Consider the following 21921-nt stretch of genomic DNA (forward strand, 5'->3'; position numbering starts at 1 on the left):
CAGAAGCCCCGCCCCAAATATGTGATTTAATTGATTTGGATGGGCCTTGGGATAATAGTAGTCTCATTAAGGTTCCCAGGTGATTCTGATTTAGGTAGACAAGGGCCAACATTATTACTAAATGCATCTGATTTTTGCTAGAATGACCCACATTGAGAAAGCATTTTAGTTTGAATTTTTCTTAATGATAATATGAAAAAACTGAAAAACATAAAATGAATATTAACTCTTTTAATGACATTAGAGCAGTGTTTCTCAAACTTTAATATGCATACCAGTGACCCAGGGATCTAGCTAAGATGCAGGTTCCAATTTAGGAGGTTTTGGGTAAGACCCTAAAATTCTGCATTTCTAAAAGCTCTCAGGTGAAGGCCTTGCAGGGTTGTGGGAGAAGAGAAAGCCTTGGTAGAAGGAATACTGTTGTGAAAAGAGAAGTGGGCAGATTCATGAGGGCCAATGAGCCCTTGAATAAAGTGACGGAATCCCACTGGGATGAGAAAGTAGCTAAGGGTTTATTGGGAAATCCCAAAGTAACTAGTGTTAACTCTCCACGTCTTCCAGCGGCGCTCCTCCCAGGACCCCACTGGAGAGAAGCAGATGACAGGATGCATGGAGAGGGCAAAGATATGGTTAAAAGGCACTCTGTTTCTCTTCCAAGATTGCAGCAGAGGGAGATGTTACATCTTTTTCTGTAGGAAATTTGTTACACAGGTTGGTTGGTTTTTTGTGAACAATTTGAACAGAACGGTGCTCCAGGAGCATTTAGTGGTATATGTACTTTTGAAGGCTAACCTAGGAATCCAGTATCACGTCCAGTAGAATACTGTGTCTAAAACCAAACGCACCTCCTGTTCTTCCATGTGAAATTTTGGAACAAAATTGATTTGTAAATTGGGAATTGTTTGTGATCATGTTTTTTTTTTATTAAAAATTCTTTTAATGTTTATTTATTTTTGAGACAGAGAGAGAGTGAGTGAGGGAGGGGCAGAGAGGAGGGAGACACAGAATCCAAATCTGGCTCCAGGCTCTAAGCTGTCAGCACAGAGCCCAAAGTGGGGCTTGAACTCAAGACCTGATCTGAAGTTGGATGCTTAACCAACTGAGCCACCCAGGTGCCCTTGTGATCATGGTTTTTAAGACTTAAACTGGATATAAGGGCATCTAGGACTTCCATTCCTGATAGGAACTTGGTGCATTTTTAGCTCTTGTAGCTAACCAGTATCCAATATGACTAATGAATAAAATATGTTTAAAGTAAAAATATACGTATGTATTTTCTTTTCAAAGATGGGGTATTTTTTCTTAACTTCCCCAGGGCTTGCTCATGCCCTGTTGCCACAGACTTGTTTTATGATCTTTGGGAAAGTCAAATAACTTTCCTGGATCTCTGTTTCCTTGAGTATACAGTAAAAGAGGCTGTAGTAAAGTGTATAATGTCTATGATCTCTTTAAACTTTTAAATTATGTGTCCATGAGATGGGTCCTAGAGAAGTGGCATTTATCTTAAATCACAGTGATATAAACTTATAACTTGATTTGCTAAGTTGATGTTGAACTAATCATAATCCTTGCACTGATGGTCAGTTGAGAGATAAACAAGTCATGTTATAACATTTCCATTTCGATTTATGGTTATGAATAAAGAGGAAGGCTTTTCAGTCAAATGTTTGGTTCAAAGCCCAGGTTTACCACTTAATAGCTGTGTGACACTGGGAAAGTTATTTAAACTTGAATAAATCCTGGTACATAGCAAGTGCTTCATAAATGATAGCTATTACTGGGGCTCCTATGTGGCTCATTTGGTTGAGTGTCCGAATTCAGCTCAGGTCATGATCTTGAGGTTCATAAATTTGAACCCACTTTGGATCCTCTGTTTTCCTCTCTCTCTCTCTGCCCTTCCCCCATTCATATTCTCTCTCCCTATCTCAAAAATAAATAAACATTAAGAAAATAAAAATAATAGGACTCCTGGGTGGCTCAGTCATTTCTCAGTGTATACTCGTGTGTGTGTGTGTATTTTCTTTTATGTTTTTGTATGCATGTTTTCTTCACCACTTATTAATGACCATAAATCATATGAAATTTCCTAACTAAATTTTATTATTCCTTTAAATATTTTTATGATTATGAAAGTAATCAGATAATTACTGATAAATTTGATGTTCATCCTTCTAGTTTTTTTCCCATGGGAATAGAATATATACTTTATTAAGGGAGGGGGATCATTGCTTTATATAATGTGTTATAAATATGCTTCTCTTCTTAATGTATTATGAATGCCTTTTATGTCATTAGATGACTTTTTACCTAGTCACCCTATTGTTTAATAAATCATGTGACTGTACCATACCATAATTTTTCAGTTCCCCATCATTAAATGTTTATATTGCTTCTAATTTTTCATGATTGTAAACAGACCTTCAATGACATCCCTTTAGCAGATTTCCAGATTATCAAATTGCCTTCCAGTAAAATGTACTATTTTACTTTCTTGCTACTAAAGTATGAAAATTCAGCCCTCACCAATAATAGGTGTCATCATTTAAAAATTATTTTCAAATTGCTCAGTGAGAAGGAATATATTATTATTTTTCTTTGCATTACTTTTGGTTTCTAGTGAGTTTAAACAGTTTTTGTATATTAATTAAGCATTTATATTTTTTGTGTGTATATAATTGCCTTTTCATGTTTTTTGTCTATTTTAGAGTTTGTCTTTTTCTTATTGATATAAGAGAGTATTTCCCCCAGCCTATCATTTGTTTCTAGTGAGTTTTACCTCTTATTTTCTTAACAATTAGAGGTTTTAACTTTTAGGGCATCTAGGCAGCTTAGTCCATTAAGTGTCCGCTTTGGACTCAGGTCATGATCTCAACAGCTCATGAGTTTGAGGCCTGCGTCGGGCTGTCATGGGTGGGCTCTGTGCTGACAGCTGAGAGTCTGGAGTCTGCTTCAGATTCTGGGTCTCCCTCTCTCTCTGCCCCCTCCCCCGCTTGTGCGCGCGTGCGCTCTCTCTCAAAAATAAATAAGCATTTAAAAATTTTTAAAAAAGGGGGGCGCCTGGGTGGCGCAGTCGGTTAAGCGTCCGACTTCAGCCAGGTCACGATCTCGCGGTCCGTGAGTTCGAGCCCCGCGTCAGGCTCTGGGCTGATGGCTCAGAGCCTGGAGCCTGTTTCCGATTCTGTGTCTCCCTCTCTCTCTGCCCCTCCCCCGTTCATGCTCTGTCTCTCTCTGTCCCAAAAAAAATAAATAAACGTTGAAAAAAAATTAAAAAAAATAAATAAAAATTTTTAAAAAAGAAGTTTTAACTTTTAAAAATTTGCTGCCAAATCTATATACCTTTTCCTTTGTTTTCTGCTTTTGTTATCAGACATTATTAAAAGCCTTCCTACCCAAATTATTTATGTTTTTACATGTTTTTTATGTTTATTTATGTTTATTTATGTTTTACTATTTCAGCTTTTACATGTAAATTATCGAATGCATTTGCAATTTATTTTGATGTATGTTTGAGATAAAAATGTAATTTTAAAAATGAGTGTCCAGTTTCCTCATCATTTATTGCATAATCTAGCCTTTCTCCACTGAATTAGAATAACATAATACACAAAATTATTACGTGTGCTCGAACCTGCTCACAGATAAATCACTCTATTTCTTTGTCATGCCACATATTATAATAGCTGTATAATATGATTTAATATCCAGTAATGTAAACCTTTTCACACATTTTTCTTATTTCTCAAATGTTTTTGACTAATCTCTCATTTTTTTCAAATGAAATTTATAATCATTTTACCCATTGATTAGCAAATACTCACTTAGTGGATGTTCTGTGTTAGGTATTGTGCATCATGTTGGGATTATTATAGAAATGAAGACTATCAGTCCCTGCTATTATGGTGCTGAAAATCCGCTTCCAAAGAACCCACCTGAAATTCTGGTGAAAGTTACGTTAGACTTACAAAATACCATGGAGAGAATATAATCTTTGTAATATTCAGTTTTTCTTTATAGAAAAATTTAAAGTCCTTAAGACTTTTATTTAAGACTTTAAAATATGTCTTAGTAGGGGCGCCTGGGTGACTCAGTCAGTTGAATGTCCGACTTCGGCTTAGGTCATGATCTCACTGTTTGTGAGTTTGAGCCCCGCTTCGGCCTCTGTGCTGACAGCTCAGAGCCTGGAGCCTCCTTTGGATTCTGTCTCCTTCTCTCTCTGCCCCTCCCCACTTGTGCTCTGTCTCTCAAAAATAAATAAATGTAAAAAAAATAAAATATGTCTTAGTAATGTTTATAAATATTTTTAAGGTATATATATTAATTATTGGTATTTATAATGTCTCTTGTTATATAACATAAATTTTTATATAAATGGGATACTTATTTAATTGAGTACTATGCTTGGTATGTAGGAATTTAATTTCTTAGTATAATTATTTCTTAAACCACTGCCTATGAAACTCTTAATTCACTTAAATTTGTTATATGGATGGTCATATTCTATGCTTATAATGATCCTTTTCATTTCTTCATAATACTCATACCTTGATCATTTCTCTTATTGAGTTGTAACAGCTAAAAGTTCCAGAAAATGTTAAATTGTTCTAATAACCAGTATTCCTATTGTTTGTGTTTGCCTGACCCTAAAGGTAATGCTTTTAGTTTTATTGATTAGTTTGTTAAGATTAGTTAATTAGGTGTTGATTGCCGTTTTGAAGGAAAATTTCTTTCTTTGTATTCAAGTATAGTTAGAACATTTATCAGAAACTGATATTGAAGTTTTATCAGATTTATTACAGTTGTTACTGAGATAATCATAAGTTCTTCTATAGTCTATTGGATTCTATTAATTTCTTATATTGAGCAATCCTAACTTTTCAACATTTCGCAAATAATGTCCTAGTATTCCTGGGATAAAGACATATAAATAATATTGTAAAAAAGTTGACATACTGATGATAGTGAGGAATTTAGTGACTACATACCATAGAAAATAATGGAACCTTAGAAGTTCTTCAACTAATCATGTACTTGTATCAGAAAAAATAACTATGCTTTGAGTTTAGAGGTATAATTTTTAAAGTAAATATTTAGCCAACTGCAAACCCACTATTAATGGAAAATTAAATCAAAGTAAATGTGGTATTGACATTTGTCTATGAAGAGCAACATTAGTATAGAAAAATTCTAGAATAAAATATTGATCTAAAAGTAATTTTGAGGATGAAATATTGCCACTCTAAGCACATCTGTAATGCAGATAAATTCATACCTGTAATTTCAAATACAAGATTTATTTTGACTTTATTTTCCTGGTGTAAGGAGTTATTTTGAAATAAAATTATCTCTGCTAGAGAAAGTCTGACATGGGTCTATGAAACTTGAAAGAAATAGGGCATCACCTGCACAGATTGTAGTAGTTTAAAAATGGAAACAACCTGTATGCCCCCAGTTTAAGACAGTGGGACATATAACCTGATGTATTCAAGGATGTCATGTTGAACAGCACTTAGAATAAATGTGTAGCTATGCAAGGACCAATGGAAACAAATGTCAAAAACACAGTATAAATAAAGAATAGTTGCAAAAAGCATAGTATGATACCATTTATATAAATTTAAAACACCAGAGCCAATTCTTTCTATATATTCTAAAGGTGGATACATGTGTAATAAAAGTACAAATCATATACAATATGATACACACCAGCAAAAAAGTACACACTTATTTACTTTTTAAAAAACAAGTGCTCTTCAGCAGATATAGCAAACAATTAACATGTTATATGCAGAAAAGTTAGTGATTTTCTTTTCAGTACTCATCTGTCTGAATACAGGTTTGAATATGGCTAATGTGAGATGAGAAAACTATAATCCATTTTGTGATTAGTTTGGAAACTTTTAAAAAGTGTTTGATTCTTTCCTTATATTCAGAGCCTTAGTCTACATAGTTAATTTGAAATAAAGTACTGAATATAAAGTATAGAATGCACAGCTAGTGATCAATCAATGACAGCTCTGTATAGGTAGGATTGATTTCTAATGGGGATGAACTTGGTACAGAAAAGCGTTTTTAGTTATTGGGAATAAGGGGGCTTGTGGTATTGGGCATTTGCGGTTTAGAAAAGGGATTGTAGAAAATGGAGGAGAATAAGCAAATTAAGGGTTGAGGGGGAGTGAACTGAACCAGACTGTGGTACCAGTCTGGCTGGAAAATATACCTTTGAAATGGAATCAATTAGCCTAACATCACATCCCTTGAGGGTTTAGCTTCAGATCTCCATTTCATTGGTTCATCATAAAACAAGACAGGGGAGGTTTTGTGTTTTTCTCTCTTGAAAACAATTTAGTAAGATGGAGAAGAGTTAGACCTCTTGAATTCAAATCTATTCCTATATATTCAGGAGGAGGGGTAATGGATTTGATGGACAATTTGATTTACTAATTAATTGAGGACCCTGACTAGATGCATTTGGAAAGCACAACTTTCATCTTCCTGTGTTAACTCACAAGGCTTTGAAGAGTTGATAAATCATTGGAAACTGGACTGAGGTTGAAGTTTGTTGTAACACTGCTTCCCTGAAGCCCATACCCATTCCATACCAAGATGGGCTTGAGACCATTAGTGGAAGTGGGTGAATTAAATGCCACCAGTGCCTGCATGCTCCTTCCTCCTGTTGCCAGCTCCTCTTTATGTGGTTGCCTTGAGAAGCTGTTTTCATTCTGGAAATAATGCCACTAACTCCAAACACTTTCTCAAGTTCTATTTTGAAGTCACATCAGGTCACTTGGTGTCTTTGGCCTTAGTTTCTTCATCCACAAAGTGAAAATAATAATGCCTACTCTGACTCCTAAAGCTGTCCTGAAAATCAAATGAAAATATTTCATAAACCATTCAGCGCTATGTACATATTACTGATTAATATACCATTCCAGAAACCACACCTTTACTGTATGGCCACTATTCACTTTTCAGTCAAAAATACCTTATGCATAAACTTGTCTCCAAATGACTTTCACTATAACCAAAAATCAAATCTTATTTCAAAGTATAAAAATGAAAATAACATCAAGAGTTTTACATATGGCGCAGCCCTCTATGTTAGCCCATTTTAAATCCTTCTCTAAAGAGGAAAATTTTTTTTGTTGAAATTGTGGGGCCATTTTATGCAAGGGAAATGAAATCTAATTTCTTGGTTTTTCCTCTTTTTAGGAAGTCACCAAAGCAGTCCAGCCTCTCTTACTGGGAAGAATCATAGCTTCCTATGATCCAGATAACAAGGCGGAACGCTCCATTGCAATTTATCTAGCCATAGGCTTATGCCTTCTCTTTGTCATGAGGACTCTGCTTTTGCACCCAGCCATTTTTGGCCTTCATCACATTGGAATGCAAATAAGAATAGCTATGTTTAGTTTGATTTATAAGAAGGTAATGCTTTCTCACATAGTCTCCATGCTACGTGCAACATGTTTTAAATGTCATGTTGATACACATAAGGGATAAATGCTAAAATCAATTTTGTAGTCCTGTTAAGTAAATGGCAGCATTAATTAATGTTTCTCATTTTCCTTGGTGATTAATTCAGTTCATTTTGGCTAATAATTATTGAGCATTTTCTGTAAACTCCCTATGCTATGGATTTCATTTTTTAAAAATATTTTTTAATGTTTATTTATCCTTGAGAGAGACAGAGAGAGTGTGAGCAGGGGAGGGGCAGAGAGAGGGACACAGAATCTGAAGCAGGCTTCAGGCTCCGAGCTGTCAGCACAGAGCCTGATGTGGGACTTGAACTCACGAACCGAACTGTAAGATCATGACCTGAGCTGAAGTTGGAGGCCCAACAGACTGAGCCACCCAGGTGCCCCAGATTTCATTTTTTAAAACTAGTCACATCATTGTGTTTTGGAATGTATGGCTCCCCATTAAAATGATACTTACCATCCATGTAAAAGTCATTGGCAAAATGTCTTGTGGTAAAATGCCATATATCTTTACGTTCAATAACAAGAGTGTAGTATGTAATTGTTATTGATAATCCAAGCAATAACAGTTCCTGCCTTAATTAGTTGTGACACAGTGATTTTGTCATCCTTTGAGTCCTGCAAATTGAACATTTTTGCAACAACACATGTACTACAACCATAAGAACCTTCTCTACTTTTCTGTATGCATTATCCAGACAAGAGCCCAAGCTGCAGAAGCATGATTTAGGTGAATGCAGATTAAGACTTCCCACCTTACAAACACAATTTAATATCATTTCAGTGACATGCTTTGTAGGCCATGTGTGATTGCTTGGGTCTACCAAGTCATTACAGTAAAGCTATTTTGGTTGAATCATTTGGGTATTGCTTTACCCTTCTTCTCTTTTTCTTCCCCCAATGTAAAAACTTTATATACTTGGCTTATAAGGGACATGGATCTGAAATTACCTCTAGCAAATAACCCATAACACTTCCATAATATATATGCAAGGTCAGTTGTGTCATAAAACCTTGATAGTCATACTTTATTGTTCAAAACAGCCTTTTATGGATGCACACGAAAAAAAAAATAGAGTCCACAGTTTAGTCAGATCACCTCAGCTACAATGTCATCAATTCAACCAAGTACCAGGAAAACATGGGTAATAAATCAACAAAAATTTTGTTTTGATCCAGAAATTTTATGGGCTAAAGGGGATGGGAGATCAAAGAAGGAGAAGGTTATTTGTAAATTCATGTGTAACATTTAGCACAAATACAGCAGCATATGTGCTTTCAGACTCAGAACACGCTGAGGAAAAGTTAGAAGCTATTGCATCTATCCTTTATTCTCTCATTTTTGAGTATTTGTGTTATTACCTGGTTTGTTTACCCCTCTAGCTGCACTTACTGGCCTGCACTGGCACCGTCACCAGAGAATTCAGTTGTGTCTTCACATGGCTGTGGTTTGGTCCCTAAAGGAGCCTGAAGTAGACTGGTCCCGTATCAGACCAGCTCCATCCACATGGCAGGCAGCCACTAATTCTCCTTACAGTACCCCAAATTTTGTAATACAGCACTTTTTTGCTTTGCTCCAAAATCTGCAACTATGATACATTCAAATTATATTTTAAATAATGAACCTAAATGCATTCTATAAATGTCAAATCATTATGTTGTACACCTGAAACGAATATAATATTGTATGTCAACTGTACTTAAATGAAAAATGTAAAAATATAAGAAAATAATCTAAATATGAACTAAATTTATCTTTGCTTATGAATTTCAAGAAGACAGAAATAATAACAAAAACAAATCTTCGCTGAGTGCTTGCTATGCACACCTGAGATACATGAAGTCTATTAATGAGGAGTGTGTGATCCAGTCAATGGAATTTTCCCCTCATATTGCTCTAATAGTGTTTTGGAATTAACTGCTTTGATTCTTTCTTCATCTGTACTTATCTAAATTGTATTCATTATTCCACACCCATATTCAATTTTACCTCCTCGATAAAATCCCAATTTTTGTAACCAGGTATGTGAACTTTCTCATAACCACCCGGTTATATTCTGCTCCCTTGAACTCATTTATCATATCATATTTAGTTGATGTATGTACTAGGTTACCTTAAGGCAAGAAATATGTATTAATAAATCATAACAATAATTCCTGAAGCCTTGAATCCAGTGATTTGCATCTCATAAGTGCTCAATACATATACATTCAATTGAAACAAATGTTGGATGGGTACTCTCCAATCAAAGGCATCTAAGGGATAATAAATTCTTATTCAATTTTAGGCAAAGTATAAGTGATCTTTCATAACTATTATTAATTTATCTACTTACCAGTTCTATTTGTGTATAGGGATGTATTTTTTCTGTGTAATATTTAAGGATTTTGTATTGTTAATCTTTCACAAAGTCATTAATGATTCAATTATTCATAATATACTTTTATTGACTTTAACTGTCATTTTATTCAATAGAATTACTATAGGACTCCACTATAGAAAAATAGAGTTACTATAAGATTATAGGCTTTAATCTCAAATTTTGCTGCCTATAAAAACCAAACCAAACCAAACCAAACCCACCAAAATCTCCACACCATATTAATGGACATTTAAGTGTAATATCATTACTGCTGTGGAGTAGAAAGGATGTTCTTACTATATAGATTCTGGAAAATAAAATAACTACAGGCATGCCAGTATAATATATTTTGTGAAGAGAAATATTTATAAATCGGAGAATATCCTAAGCTAGATAAACATAAAATAATTTTCATTACCTTTACTTAAAAACGCATGCATAGTCACCTAATTCTTCAGCTGTATTATAATGTGATTTATAAATATTCTTTTTGTCTTCTCTTTGTCAACATCACCTAACTTCCAATTTTCCTTTTAGACTTTAAAGCTGTCAAGCCGTGTTCTGGATAAAATAAGTATTGGACAACTTGTTAGTCTCCTTTCCAACAACCTGAACAAATTTGATGAAGTATGTACCTACTGATTTATGCATTATTGTTATAAATCATACAGTCCCAAGGGGTTTTCTGGGTTAGTTGATGGTAATATGTGGCTAAATCATAGACATCCCTACCTTCCCTATTCCTGCAAGGTTGGGTTGCATAGGACAGTGCCATTCCCGGGGCTTACAGAACCAGCCGATACAAAGGCATCTCAGCTTGCTGCATATTTAATGAGGTGTTTCAAAATTCATTTTTTATCAGATCTTGTTTCCTTTTAATACTTTACATCTGTTATTTACTTTGGCTGAATATGATACTCTGAGCAATTCTTGTTCAGTGCTGTCTTATGACACAAATAATTGCAAGGTCTTTGAGGACACATAATGTGTTTTATTTATCTTAGCGTTTTCAGTATGTAGCATAATGTTAAACCCACAGCAGGTGCTACATAAATTACTAATGAATTGAGCCTGCATTTACTCTGAATATTTTGTCAGGTGATAGAGTTGTTACCTTGAGCCTTTGGAAACCATTTTGCTCTTACGTGTTTATACCATGGCTCTTGCTTTATCCAAATAGAATTAAGTTATTTAAAATAAGTCCCTGACCTGATACTTAAGATATTTAATTTTAATTCCATTGAATAAAAACACCCCGAAAATGCAACAACTTGAAATTTGTTCCTTGGGAAATCCTAGTCTATTTGTAGAATGTTTAAGCACACTGATGTGTGCTTCGTGTAACAAACACATTGAGTTTAGCACAGTGGGAAGCATGATGTGTTTGATTGTATAAGCTCGCTGTGCTCAATTTCTCCCATCTTAGGCTTGTTTGATTGTTTGTTTGTCACTGGTTTTCACTGTGATTTTATTTCGCAGGGACTTGCACTGGCACATTTTGTGTGGATTGCTCCTTTGCAAGTGGCTCTGCTCATGGGGCTCCTCTGGGACTTGTTACAGGCCTCTGCCTTCTGTGGTCTTGCTTTCCTCATAATCCTTGCCCTTTTTCAAGCTGCACTGGGAAGAATGATGATGAAGTACAGGTAGCACTCTGGTTACATAGCTTGGAAGGATTTTAAGTTAGATATTCCAAAAGTCTACTAAAACCAGGGACTGCTCTATATACTGAACTGGGATCTACTTCCTGGATGTCACTAAAAAGGAGTTATTTTAATAGTGTAAATCATACTCAGTGTATTAAGGGACTTTGTTTTTGCTTATCAATCTATAGAATTTCTTTTTAAATATTTTAATATTCAGTTCATTTTTATGTATTATAATATTTAGGTAGAATGGATAAAACATATATGTACATGGGAGTGAATGCATAAGTGTTGGATAGAATTTTATAGGTTTTTCCTACTCTGGTTCAAGGATAATCACACTACAGCCTTGGTTACTTTTTATTAGAGAATGAGTTAATGATACAAGTCACAGCTTATGATAGAGGACTTCTAGAGTTTGTCAGCTAGAAGATGATAGAATGTATACAAAATGTGGAATCTGCTAACTCTTGGTTTAAATACCAGACTGCATGCTTACTAGTTATGTGACCTGACTCAAGTAACTTGGCCTTACTGAGTCTCTGTTTTTTTATCTTTAAAATGGAGATAACCACTACTTCTAGACTTCCATGAAGGGTACTACACTGGGATAGTATGTGGAATGCATCTAATAGTGTGTGGCACATAAGAGGCATTCACTAAATGGTAGCTATTTAGTGAATGATTTTTGTTCATGATTTTTGTTACCATCTGTTAGATAATAAAATAAATGTTCATCTGTTTAATAAGAAATGTGGATTTTTTGAAAAAACTTTTGTGGTTCTTAGTGGTAATTTGACTTGGTTTTATTAAGTATTTGATTGATTAATTGATTTACAGAGATCAGAGAGCTGGAAAGATCAACGAAAGACTTGTGATCACCTCTGAAATGATTGAAAATATCCAATCTGTTAAGGCATACTGCTGGGAGGAAGCGATGGAAAAAATGATTGAAAACCTAAGACAGTAAGTCTTTCTGATAATTTCAATATCAGTAGCTATTTCATGTTTAATATTTTAAAGATGAGTATGTCACAGTGGGATTTCAGTTCATATTTGAAGTTTCTGACAATCAATTGTATTAAGTTATATCAATATTCCTGTATCACTATCAAGTGGCATAAAGTCATTTTCATGGTCTGTATATAGTTGGTTAAGTGTGTTATTTTTTATTACAAGGATATTTATGCTGTATGAAGAATCCCCTCTATGTGTTTATAGCTGCTTATTATACTTATTTGACTAAAATAATGATCATAATGCTGGAGGCTGAGTAAAACCTTAAATGAAACCAGTAGAGCAATAAGTGTGCAAATCTGAACCAAATAAGTGGTTTTCTGTTCTTCCATTTCACTTATGTTATGGCACAGGAAAAGTGAAAAGAAACCCTTCTCTTTGGTTAAAGTATCATTGTTCTTCCTTAACTTAAGAATAATAATACAGGATAATATCTAGTAACTTGTGTTCTAGAAACCCTGCATTTGAGAGGTCAGTTCAAGCAATGAAAGCCACCACCTGAGATAGAATCAATACTTAGCACCTCTCTCTAGTCTTATTTCACCTCCGATAATCTCTCTTTCACTGACTGGTAAAGACTATATCCAGTGAAAAAGTATAGCACAGACTGAGAGATGATTACTGTGGTAATTTAGGGTACAATATAAGCTATGGCATTTCTGTAGCCATGAGACCATTTCTTTCAGTCAAGTTCCATGTTCTACAAACTGCAATCAAAAAAGGCTTCTAGGAGACTCAGTGATAGATATACTACTGTTAAAGAGCAGATAATTTCAGGTCCTATAGCATATGAGAGTTTCACAGGGGAAAATATACAAAAAAGAGTACCCTTTTGGATGGTGTGAATGTGGTCATCAGGAAATTGGGCTGCTGATTCCAGTAGCCGGTGATAACTGAGCTGCAGGTGTGTGATTGGAACAACAAAAGAAATGCTGAACTATTAAGGCCTTTGCCATGTAAATAGAAAGAGTAAAAGAGTAAATATTTCCCAAACATTACTGTCACCTGTTTTTATTATGACTTTCAAAACAAATCCAGGAAAGGAATTATATTTTCTTTCCAGAAACATCCTTAAAGATCTTGGGGAATTGTCTAGTTGGTTGAAGTTGTTTTTCTTTTTAACAAAGTGACTGCTCTATCACACTTGTCCCCTTGGTCGTTTCTGTGCCTATAAGCACAGACATAGCAGGAATGATGAGGAGCTGATCAGAGGATCTGGTTGTCTCTGGATTCAAGATAAACTTCTGGTCAGGTCATTCTAGGTGCTGACTTTTCTTGACTTTGGTTTTTATTTTCCCTCTTCCTCAAAAGATGAAATTCATCCTTTCTATTCTGTATTTCTGTCTGGCCAATTCTATTAGCAAATGCTTGGTTGTAACTAGTGTGATCTGGTTCTTTAATCTGTCATGAAATTGTTACCCGAAGAGGCTGGGAAGTGCTGATGTAAATATGGGAAAGTAAGAATTGCTTCTCCTTAAAAGAGCAAATATAATATTCTGGAAGAGAATGGCAGGATGCACTTCATAGGGGTGATTACCTCAGCCAACGCCATTGTTGAACCGGGCAGAGACTATAAAACTCTCTGAAAATCTACTCCTTTATTGCTCTTCTTTAACAAAGGTACTTTCAAGTTTTTTTAAATAAGAAACTGATAAAATATTTTTATGACTTATAAGGTACAAGTGACTTTATTATGGAAATCACTACTTTTTGGGTGATTCTTGTAAATGTTCTTGAGTCCATTATGCTTTTTTAGTCATACCACTTCTTCCTTTTTCCTCAACTGTTTCTAATATATTTCAACAATTGTCACAAATTCATGAACACTTTTGTGAGCAGTGCTTTTTAGAATTTTTTTTTTAACGTTTATTTATTTTTGGGACAGAGAGAGACAGAGCATGAATGGGGGAGGGGCAGAGAGAGAGGGAGACACAGAATCGGAAACAGGCTCCAGGCTCCGAGCCATCAGCCCAGAGCCTGACATGGGGCTCAAACTCACGGACCGCGAGATCGTGACCTGGCTGAAGTCGGACGCTTAACCGACTGTGCCACCCATGCGCCCCAGTGCTTTTTAGCATTTTATTAATATCAACATAGCCAATATTATTCTTCTTTCTGTTGAAGATTAAGGATTCTAAGCATAGATTCTCAGTGTTAGGCCCTCTGCTGTGCTGTCATTTACCTTGGCAATAACTCCAGCAGAGAGATGGTATGTCTCTCTTCTACCCATGTGGATTCTATAGGATCAAAGGGAAGGGCAGTTTGCTTAAGATTGCATAGCTGTAACTGGCAGAGCCAGGGTCAAGCCCCAGAGAGATTCCAAAAATCCCAATCTGCCTTCAATGCCAATTAACTGAAATAAGTAAGCATTAAACCACATTAGATTGTGAATCATGGTCTAAGTTGGGCATGTTGAACTTCATTTTCTTGATCAGAGTGCTCAGGATTATACTTTTTTTCAGACTGAAAAAACCCAAAAGATTTTTTCTGAACGCTGCCACTTGAGAATGAGAACTTTTCTGAATTATACAAATGTGTGAAACCAGCACCCAAATGCCAGGCACAGCTATTGCTATTGCTTCCTCCCACCAGAACCGTCTGCTTGTCTGTTCATCCCTGCTTCTTCCCTTGAGAGATCTGAATAGGAGGATCACAAGTGACTAATTTTTCTTCCTGAAAGAGTGGGATGGAAGTTGAAGGCAGTATTGTTCTCTCTTATTACCAGTATCTGCACTCCCTATTTTCTGCCTGCTGGAGCACTGAAATCTCTTTTATATATGTTAAAAAAAATAGTTCCCATTTGCAGTTCAGACTAGAAGATCAGAAGTAAAAAAAAATATTGTTGCAGGAGTGCCTGGCTGGCTCAGTTAGTGGAGCTTGTGACTCTTGATCTCTGGACTGTAGGTTCTAGCCCCACATGGGGTGTAGAGATTCCTTAAAAATAAAATCTTTTAGGGGCGCCTGAGTGGCTCGGTCGGTTGACTGTCCCACTGGCTTAGGGAATGATCTCACGGTTCATGGGTTCCAGCCCCACATTGGGCTCTGTGCTCAGAGCCTGGCACCTGCTTCAGATTCTGTGTCTCCCTCTCTCTTTGCCCCTCCCCTGCTCACGCTCTGTCCCTCTGTCTCTCTCTCTCTCTCAAAAGTAAGTAAACACTAGAAAAAATTAAAAAATAAAATCTTTTAGGGGTGCCTGGGTGGCTCAGTCAGTTGAGCATCGGACTTCAGCTCAGGTCATGATCTCACAGTTCATGAGTTCGAGCCCTGTGTCAGGCTCTGTTCTGGCAGCTTGGAGCCTGCAGTCTGCTTCAGATTCTGTGTCTCCCTCTCTTTCTGCCCCTCCCCGACTCATGCTCTCTGTCTCTCTCTCTCAAAAATAAGTAAGTGCTAACAAATAAATAAAATAAAATCTTTTAAAAAATGATTGTTACAAATAATTATACTAAAGTGAGACATAGAGAGGATATAGTAGCTTCTGTCTTGTAATTTTTCGAGAACTACCTGCAACAGAATCACTTGGGTTCTTACTTAAAACGTGGATTCTGGAAGCCTACGGCAGACTTAGTATCTCTGAGCAGTGAGCCTGAGACTGCATTTTAATAAGTTTCTCAGGTGATTTTCACACATGCTAAGGTTTGAGAAACCACTCCTTTGTGGCTTATATATTATTTTCAGTGTTCTCCAAAGCCAAGCTAGAATATCTAAAATGTTAAGAATCCATTAGGGAATCACAAACTTATATTTTTCCTTTATAAATCTTGGAACGTTGTCCTCATTTCCAAACTTACTTAAAACAGCAACCAACAAACTAAAAAACTGAATGGAATTTCACTAATCTTAAAACTTAATAATGAAGTGATTGGAGATATTAAAATATGGGAATGCAAACTGGTGCAGTCACTCTGGAAAACAGTGTGGAGGTTCCTCAAAAAATTAAAAATAGATCTATCCTATGACCCAGAAATAGCACTGCTAGGAATTTACCCAAGGGACATAGGAGTGCTGATGCATAGGGGCACTTGTACCCCAATATTTATTTTTATTATTTTTTTTTAATTTTTTTTTCAACGTTTATTTATTTTTGGGACAGAGAGAGATAGAGCGTGAATGGGGGAGGGGCAGAGAGAGGGAGACACAGAATCGGAAACAGGCTCCAGGCTCTGAGCCATCAGCCCAGAGCCCGACGCGGGGCCCGAACCCACGGACCGTGAGATTGTGACCTGGTTGAAGTCGGACGCTTAACCGACTGAGCCACCCAGGCGCCCCTGTACCCCAATATTTATAGCAGCACTTTCAACAATAGCCAAATTATGCAAAGAGCCTAAATGTCCATCAACTGATGAGTGCATAAAGAAATTGTGGTTTATATACACAATGGAATACTACGTGACAATGAGAAGAAATGAAATATGGCCTTTTGTAGCAACATGGATGGAACTGGAGAGTGTTATGCTAAGTGAAATAAGTCATACAGAGAAAGACAGACACCATATGTTTTCACTCTTATGTGGATCCTGAGAAACTTAACAGAAGACCATGGGGGAAGGGAAGGAAAAAAAAAAAAGTTAGAAAGGGAGGGAGCCAAACCATAAAAGACTCTTAAAAACTGAGAACAATCTGAGGGTTGATGGGGGGGTAGGAGGGAGGAGAGGGTGGGTGATGGGTATTGAGGAGGGCACCTGTTGGGATGAGCACTGGGTGTTGTATGGAAACCAATTTGATAATAATCTTCGTATTAAAAAAATAAATAAAAAAAAATAAATAAACATTGAAAAATATTTTTAAGTAAAAAAAAGATATTAAAATACTGTCAAATAGTAATAGTATTAATAATAGATTATTAATTATAATTTAAAAATAATATTTACAGGTATTATGTCCAAGACACTGGTACATTCATTACTGTCTGCCTTTCAGAGAAGGTAACTGAGGCCCAGAGAGATAAAATAACTTGTCCAAGGTCACACAGTTCATATAGGATGGAGCTAGGATCAGAACAACGGCAGAAAGCCTTGAGAGCCTATGTTCCGGTTTTACATTCCAAGATGCCTGGTATTCGAAAAGTTAATAAGTATCCCAAATTTTATATATTTTTTTATAGAACAGAACTGAAACTGACCCGGAAAGCAGCCTATGTGAGATACTTCAATAGCTCGGCCTTCTTCTTCTCAGGGTTCTTTGTTGTGTTTTTATCTGTGCTTCCCTATGCACTGATCAAAACAATCGTCCTCCGAAAAATATTCACAACCATCTCATTCTGCATCGTTTTGCGCATGGCAGTCACTCGGCAATTCCCCTGGGCTGTGCAAACATGGTATGACTCTCTTGGAGCAATAAACAAAATACAGGTAATTTACCTAACTGGGCATCATATGCAAAGATTTTAGAACAGTTCTGAGCTTTTCTAGTGAGCAAACTCTCTAGAGATCAAGTCTTGCTCTTGGGCCTGTTTGACACACAGGATTTCCTCCTCTCTTGATGTCTACATGTGGTCTAATGAGCCCTTGGGATAAAAGCCTAGTGAAATAAATGAAGGCCTGTGAGATTCTCTTAAGATAAAGAAGTTGAAGAAAATATTGTTTCTGTATTCTGGAGAATTTTATTTACGTAATCAACCAATAGATCATTTCTAATTAACTTGGCAAATGTGCAAAAGATGGTAGCAGGTTCACCAGGAAGTTATAAAACATTCCAGCTAAAACTAAGAATGTTCACCTTAAATTTTCTAAATTTTTCAACACACTTTCCAGAAAATAAGATAGATGAGAATGGCATTTTATGCCACATTAATTACCTTAAAATCCTAGCAATTCTGATGTAGCTGGTAGCTTGGAAGAGAAGTTCTAAAGTCCTCAGGTGATTATACCCAATATACATAAAGCTAAATGGATCATCACCATGAGTTTATGTGTGGGTATAATTTTTATAATTAATATTTTTTGATATCCATTTAAATATGTAACTCAGAAAATCACTGTGATAGAAATAAAAACAAGGGTGAAGGGTAAGCCACTTTTAAGTGGTTCTGCCATTATGTAATGTAGGCCAGACTTTGCCAGGGGTGGTCCATGGATCTCATTTTGGCCTCTGACCTGTTTCACTAGAACTTTAAATTAAAAAAAAAAAATTTGTGTTAGTTGCCAGCATTTAAAAGTTGGGAAATGTTACATATACAAAAATTATGTCTTCAATCTCTTTTGAAGAATTGGAATATATAGTAACTGGGTCCCTTTTCCCCCACAAGCTATGGCAGCTCCCCCTTCAAGGAGGGCCTGCCCGCTCCACTTCTACACAGTCTCTACTCAGCCACCCTTCTTAATTTTATAGTTTTGAAAATATGAGTTTGAGATCTGTGAGTTAGACAAATTGGGGAATATAGCTCCGAACCATAGCTGCTCTTGGACTAATCCTATTTCTTCTGTTAACCCTTCTCAACTGAGAGAGAGAGAGAATGAACATGAATCTAGACCCAAAGAGAGAGGGTCACAAAGACAGGGAGAGTCACTGAACAGAAACACAGAGAGAAACCAAACTAGGAAAGAAAGAGAAAACCCAAAATAGCAATAGTGAATGAGAAAAGAGCAGAGAAAAAAAAGCAAAAGTGAGTCAAGGACCAGGCTTTCCTCAATACCTCCTAATGGTGAGGACCTCAGGATATAGGCATTTAATTCTCCCTTATGCTCCCACCTTTCCTAGTTGAGTCCTAATCGTGTCTGATAGAGCCTTCTCTTAGAGTCAACTTCTGATGCTTTAAAATCAGATATATTAGATCTTCATACCTTAACCCAGAGAAGTGATGCTATGGTGCCTCCAGTAAAGAAGAAGCTAAAGATGAGAAGACATTAGCTTTCTCTGTGTCCTAATGTTGAATTGAGGCACGTTGGGGGGTAATTCAGGGAGGCCTTATAAATTCATTACCCAGGTTAACTTGTAAGAGTAGAAGAAACAATCAGTTGTGTGTTGAAATCTAATATATAGAAACAGTTTTATAGGGGTTACTGGATGGCTCAGTCAGTTAAGCATCCAACTCTTGATTTCAGCTCAGGTCATGATCTCACGGTTTGTGAGTTCAAGTCTCACGTTATGCTCTGCACTAACAGGGTGGAGCCTGCTTCAGATCCTCTGTCTCCCTCTCTTCTCTCTGTCCCTTCCCTTCCCTTCTTTCTCTCTCTCTCTCTCAAAAATAAATAAACATTAAAAAAAGTTTTAGAAAATACCACATGTTTTCTTTTTAATTTTTAATGTTTATTTTTTAGAATGAGAGAGAGTGTATGAGTGGGGGAGGAGCAGAGAGAGAGACACACACAGAATCCAAAGCAGGCTCCAGGCTCTGAGCTGTCAGCACAGAGCCCAACATGGGTTCTAACTCACAAACTGTGAGATCATGTCTTGAGCCAAAGTCAGATACTTAACCGACTGAGCCACCTAGGTGCCCCTAAAATAGCACGTTTTAAGAGTGCATTTCAAATGTGATAAATCCAAGTACTTGGAAAATTAACTTCAGAACACTGCTATCAATTATTTTATTATGAAGTAATTTCTAATGTATTCATAAATATATTCATAAATATTCACAAAATGCAAATACAGGGTACAGAACTATTAGAGTGTAAAACAGAGGTAATAATGCATTAATGCTATTTTAGTTCTACAATATATCTTTGCTTCCTTTTGTAAACAGGATTTCTTACAAAAGCAAGAATATAAGACATTGGAATATAACTTAACAACTACAGAAGTAGTGATGGAGAATGTAACAGCTTTCTGGGAAGAGGTCAGAATTTTTTTTAATTGTTTCCCCTAAATACTTTACCATTTCCTCCTTTTCAAATCTAGTTTTCATCCTAATGGATGAGAAAGTTAGAATGATAATTGAACTGATAGCACCGGCAGGGAACCACTGCACTTACTTGATAAATTAAGAAGTCAGGGCCCAGAAATGTTACAGTGTGGAAGCCTCTTTATTGTTTTCTAAGTCCTATAATTTGTTTGACACAACAGATTAGGAAGGCATACAAATCTCAAAGGTTTTGGAGCCTGATAGAGCAAGATTTGAATTCTGACTTTGCCGTTTATTTTCTGTGTAACCTAGATCAAATTACTTGTGGAACCTTTGGTTCTCCATCTATAAAGTGAAATATTAATATTTACCTTGCAAGCAGTGCCTAGTTTCTTACAAGACTGTTGTGAAACGTAGAGTGTTCAGCAGAGTACCGTGCACATAGTAAGTAGTTCCTCAGTAAATATTATCTTCTCTAATCTCAAGTTCTAGTCCAATGTGTTTACATACACAAGGCAATGTAAAGATGTATGAGAGATATATCAATGTGTTTTTTCCTATTTTTACTTATTTCCATTCACTATTAAAAGTTCTCTCACACTGGGTATGGCATGTAAGTGATGAACCACCGAATTCTACTCCTGAAACCAATACTGTGCTATATGCTAACTAGAATTTAAATTAAAATTTGAAAAAAAAGCCAATATGCTCAAAAAAACTAAAAAATTAAAAAAATAAAAATTCTATCATATATCTCAAAGTCTGAAAAATATTATCAATAATATTCAGCCTCTAAAGAAGCAATATTTGGTTATTGAGAATACCTATTGAGTTATTTTCTTATCACATATGTGCTGAATAAAGATAGAAGTTCTGAAACCAGTGTCTTATTGTGCATATTTCAAAATATCTGAAACTGGCTTTATTTATATAAGCAACTTGACAGCCAGGGCTTCACTTTACTTCATTTTTGAAGATACAGGTTAGAGAATAATTCTTTATCTGCCTGGTGAAGTTGTTTGTGGGAAAGTGGCAGATCCGAAAGGGATCAGATTGATTTTACTTCTTTGTTTTTAGGAGTTTCAATTGCCCTTCTAGGAATGAAGGGAAAATAAGAGGTTTAACATTTTCCCTACTAATTTGAGACAATTATTTCCTTGTTCTGCTCAAAAGTCTTGCATTTCACTCTCCTTCCATCTAATAAAATAGGTAGCAGGCTTGAACCCTGACTATGCTTCAGGCTCTCAGATAATCACTTTATAAATGTTGTCTCATTTAATTCACATAACATTTCTACGACCTAAGTAATTTACTGATAAGGAAGTGGAAGCTTGGAGAGGTTACGGCACCTGGTTCAGCTCATACAACTGGCAGGCGCTGAAGCTGAAATTTGGACCTCGATGTCACAGCCTCCAATCCTATCCCTGAACTCTTGCTTCCCATTTGGCTGTATCCTCAAAGTCTTTGATGGCCACCTGTCAAACTCGGGACACTTCTTTTTCCCATTTTTTAAAAAAATTGTATTCAAATCTAATTTAATTAACATATGGTGTAATAATGATTTCAGGTGTAGAATTTAGTGATTCATCACTTACATAAAACACCCAGTGCTCATCCCAACAAGTGCCCTCCTTAATATC

General features: G+C 36.0%; 1 protein-coding gene across 1 annotated transcript in view; it reads left to right on the top strand.

Annotated features, from left to right (window-relative positions):
• The window catches only part of CFTR (CF transmembrane conductance regulator), a 160889-nt gene that overhangs the window by 15063 nt on the left and 123905 nt on the right, over positions 1–21921 (top strand). Inside the window, exons 3-8 of the mRNA XM_043589556.1 lie at positions 7210–7425; positions 10379–10468; positions 11321–11484; positions 12325–12450; positions 17603–17849; positions 20183–20275. Of these exons, the coding sequence (XP_043445491.1) occupies positions 7210–7425; positions 10379–10468; positions 11321–11484; positions 12325–12450; positions 17603–17849; positions 20183–20275 (936 nt within the window). The remainder of the gene's footprint in view (positions 1–7209; positions 7426–10378; positions 10469–11320; positions 11485–12324; positions 12451–17602; positions 17850–20182; positions 20276–21921) is intronic.

This window comes from Prionailurus bengalensis, chromosome A2, assembly GCF_016509475.1.
Source record: "Prionailurus bengalensis isolate Pbe53 chromosome A2, Fcat_Pben_1.1_paternal_pri, whole genome shotgun sequence".
NCBI classification, from domain to species: Eukaryota; Metazoa; Chordata; class Mammalia; order Carnivora; family Felidae; genus Prionailurus; species Prionailurus bengalensis.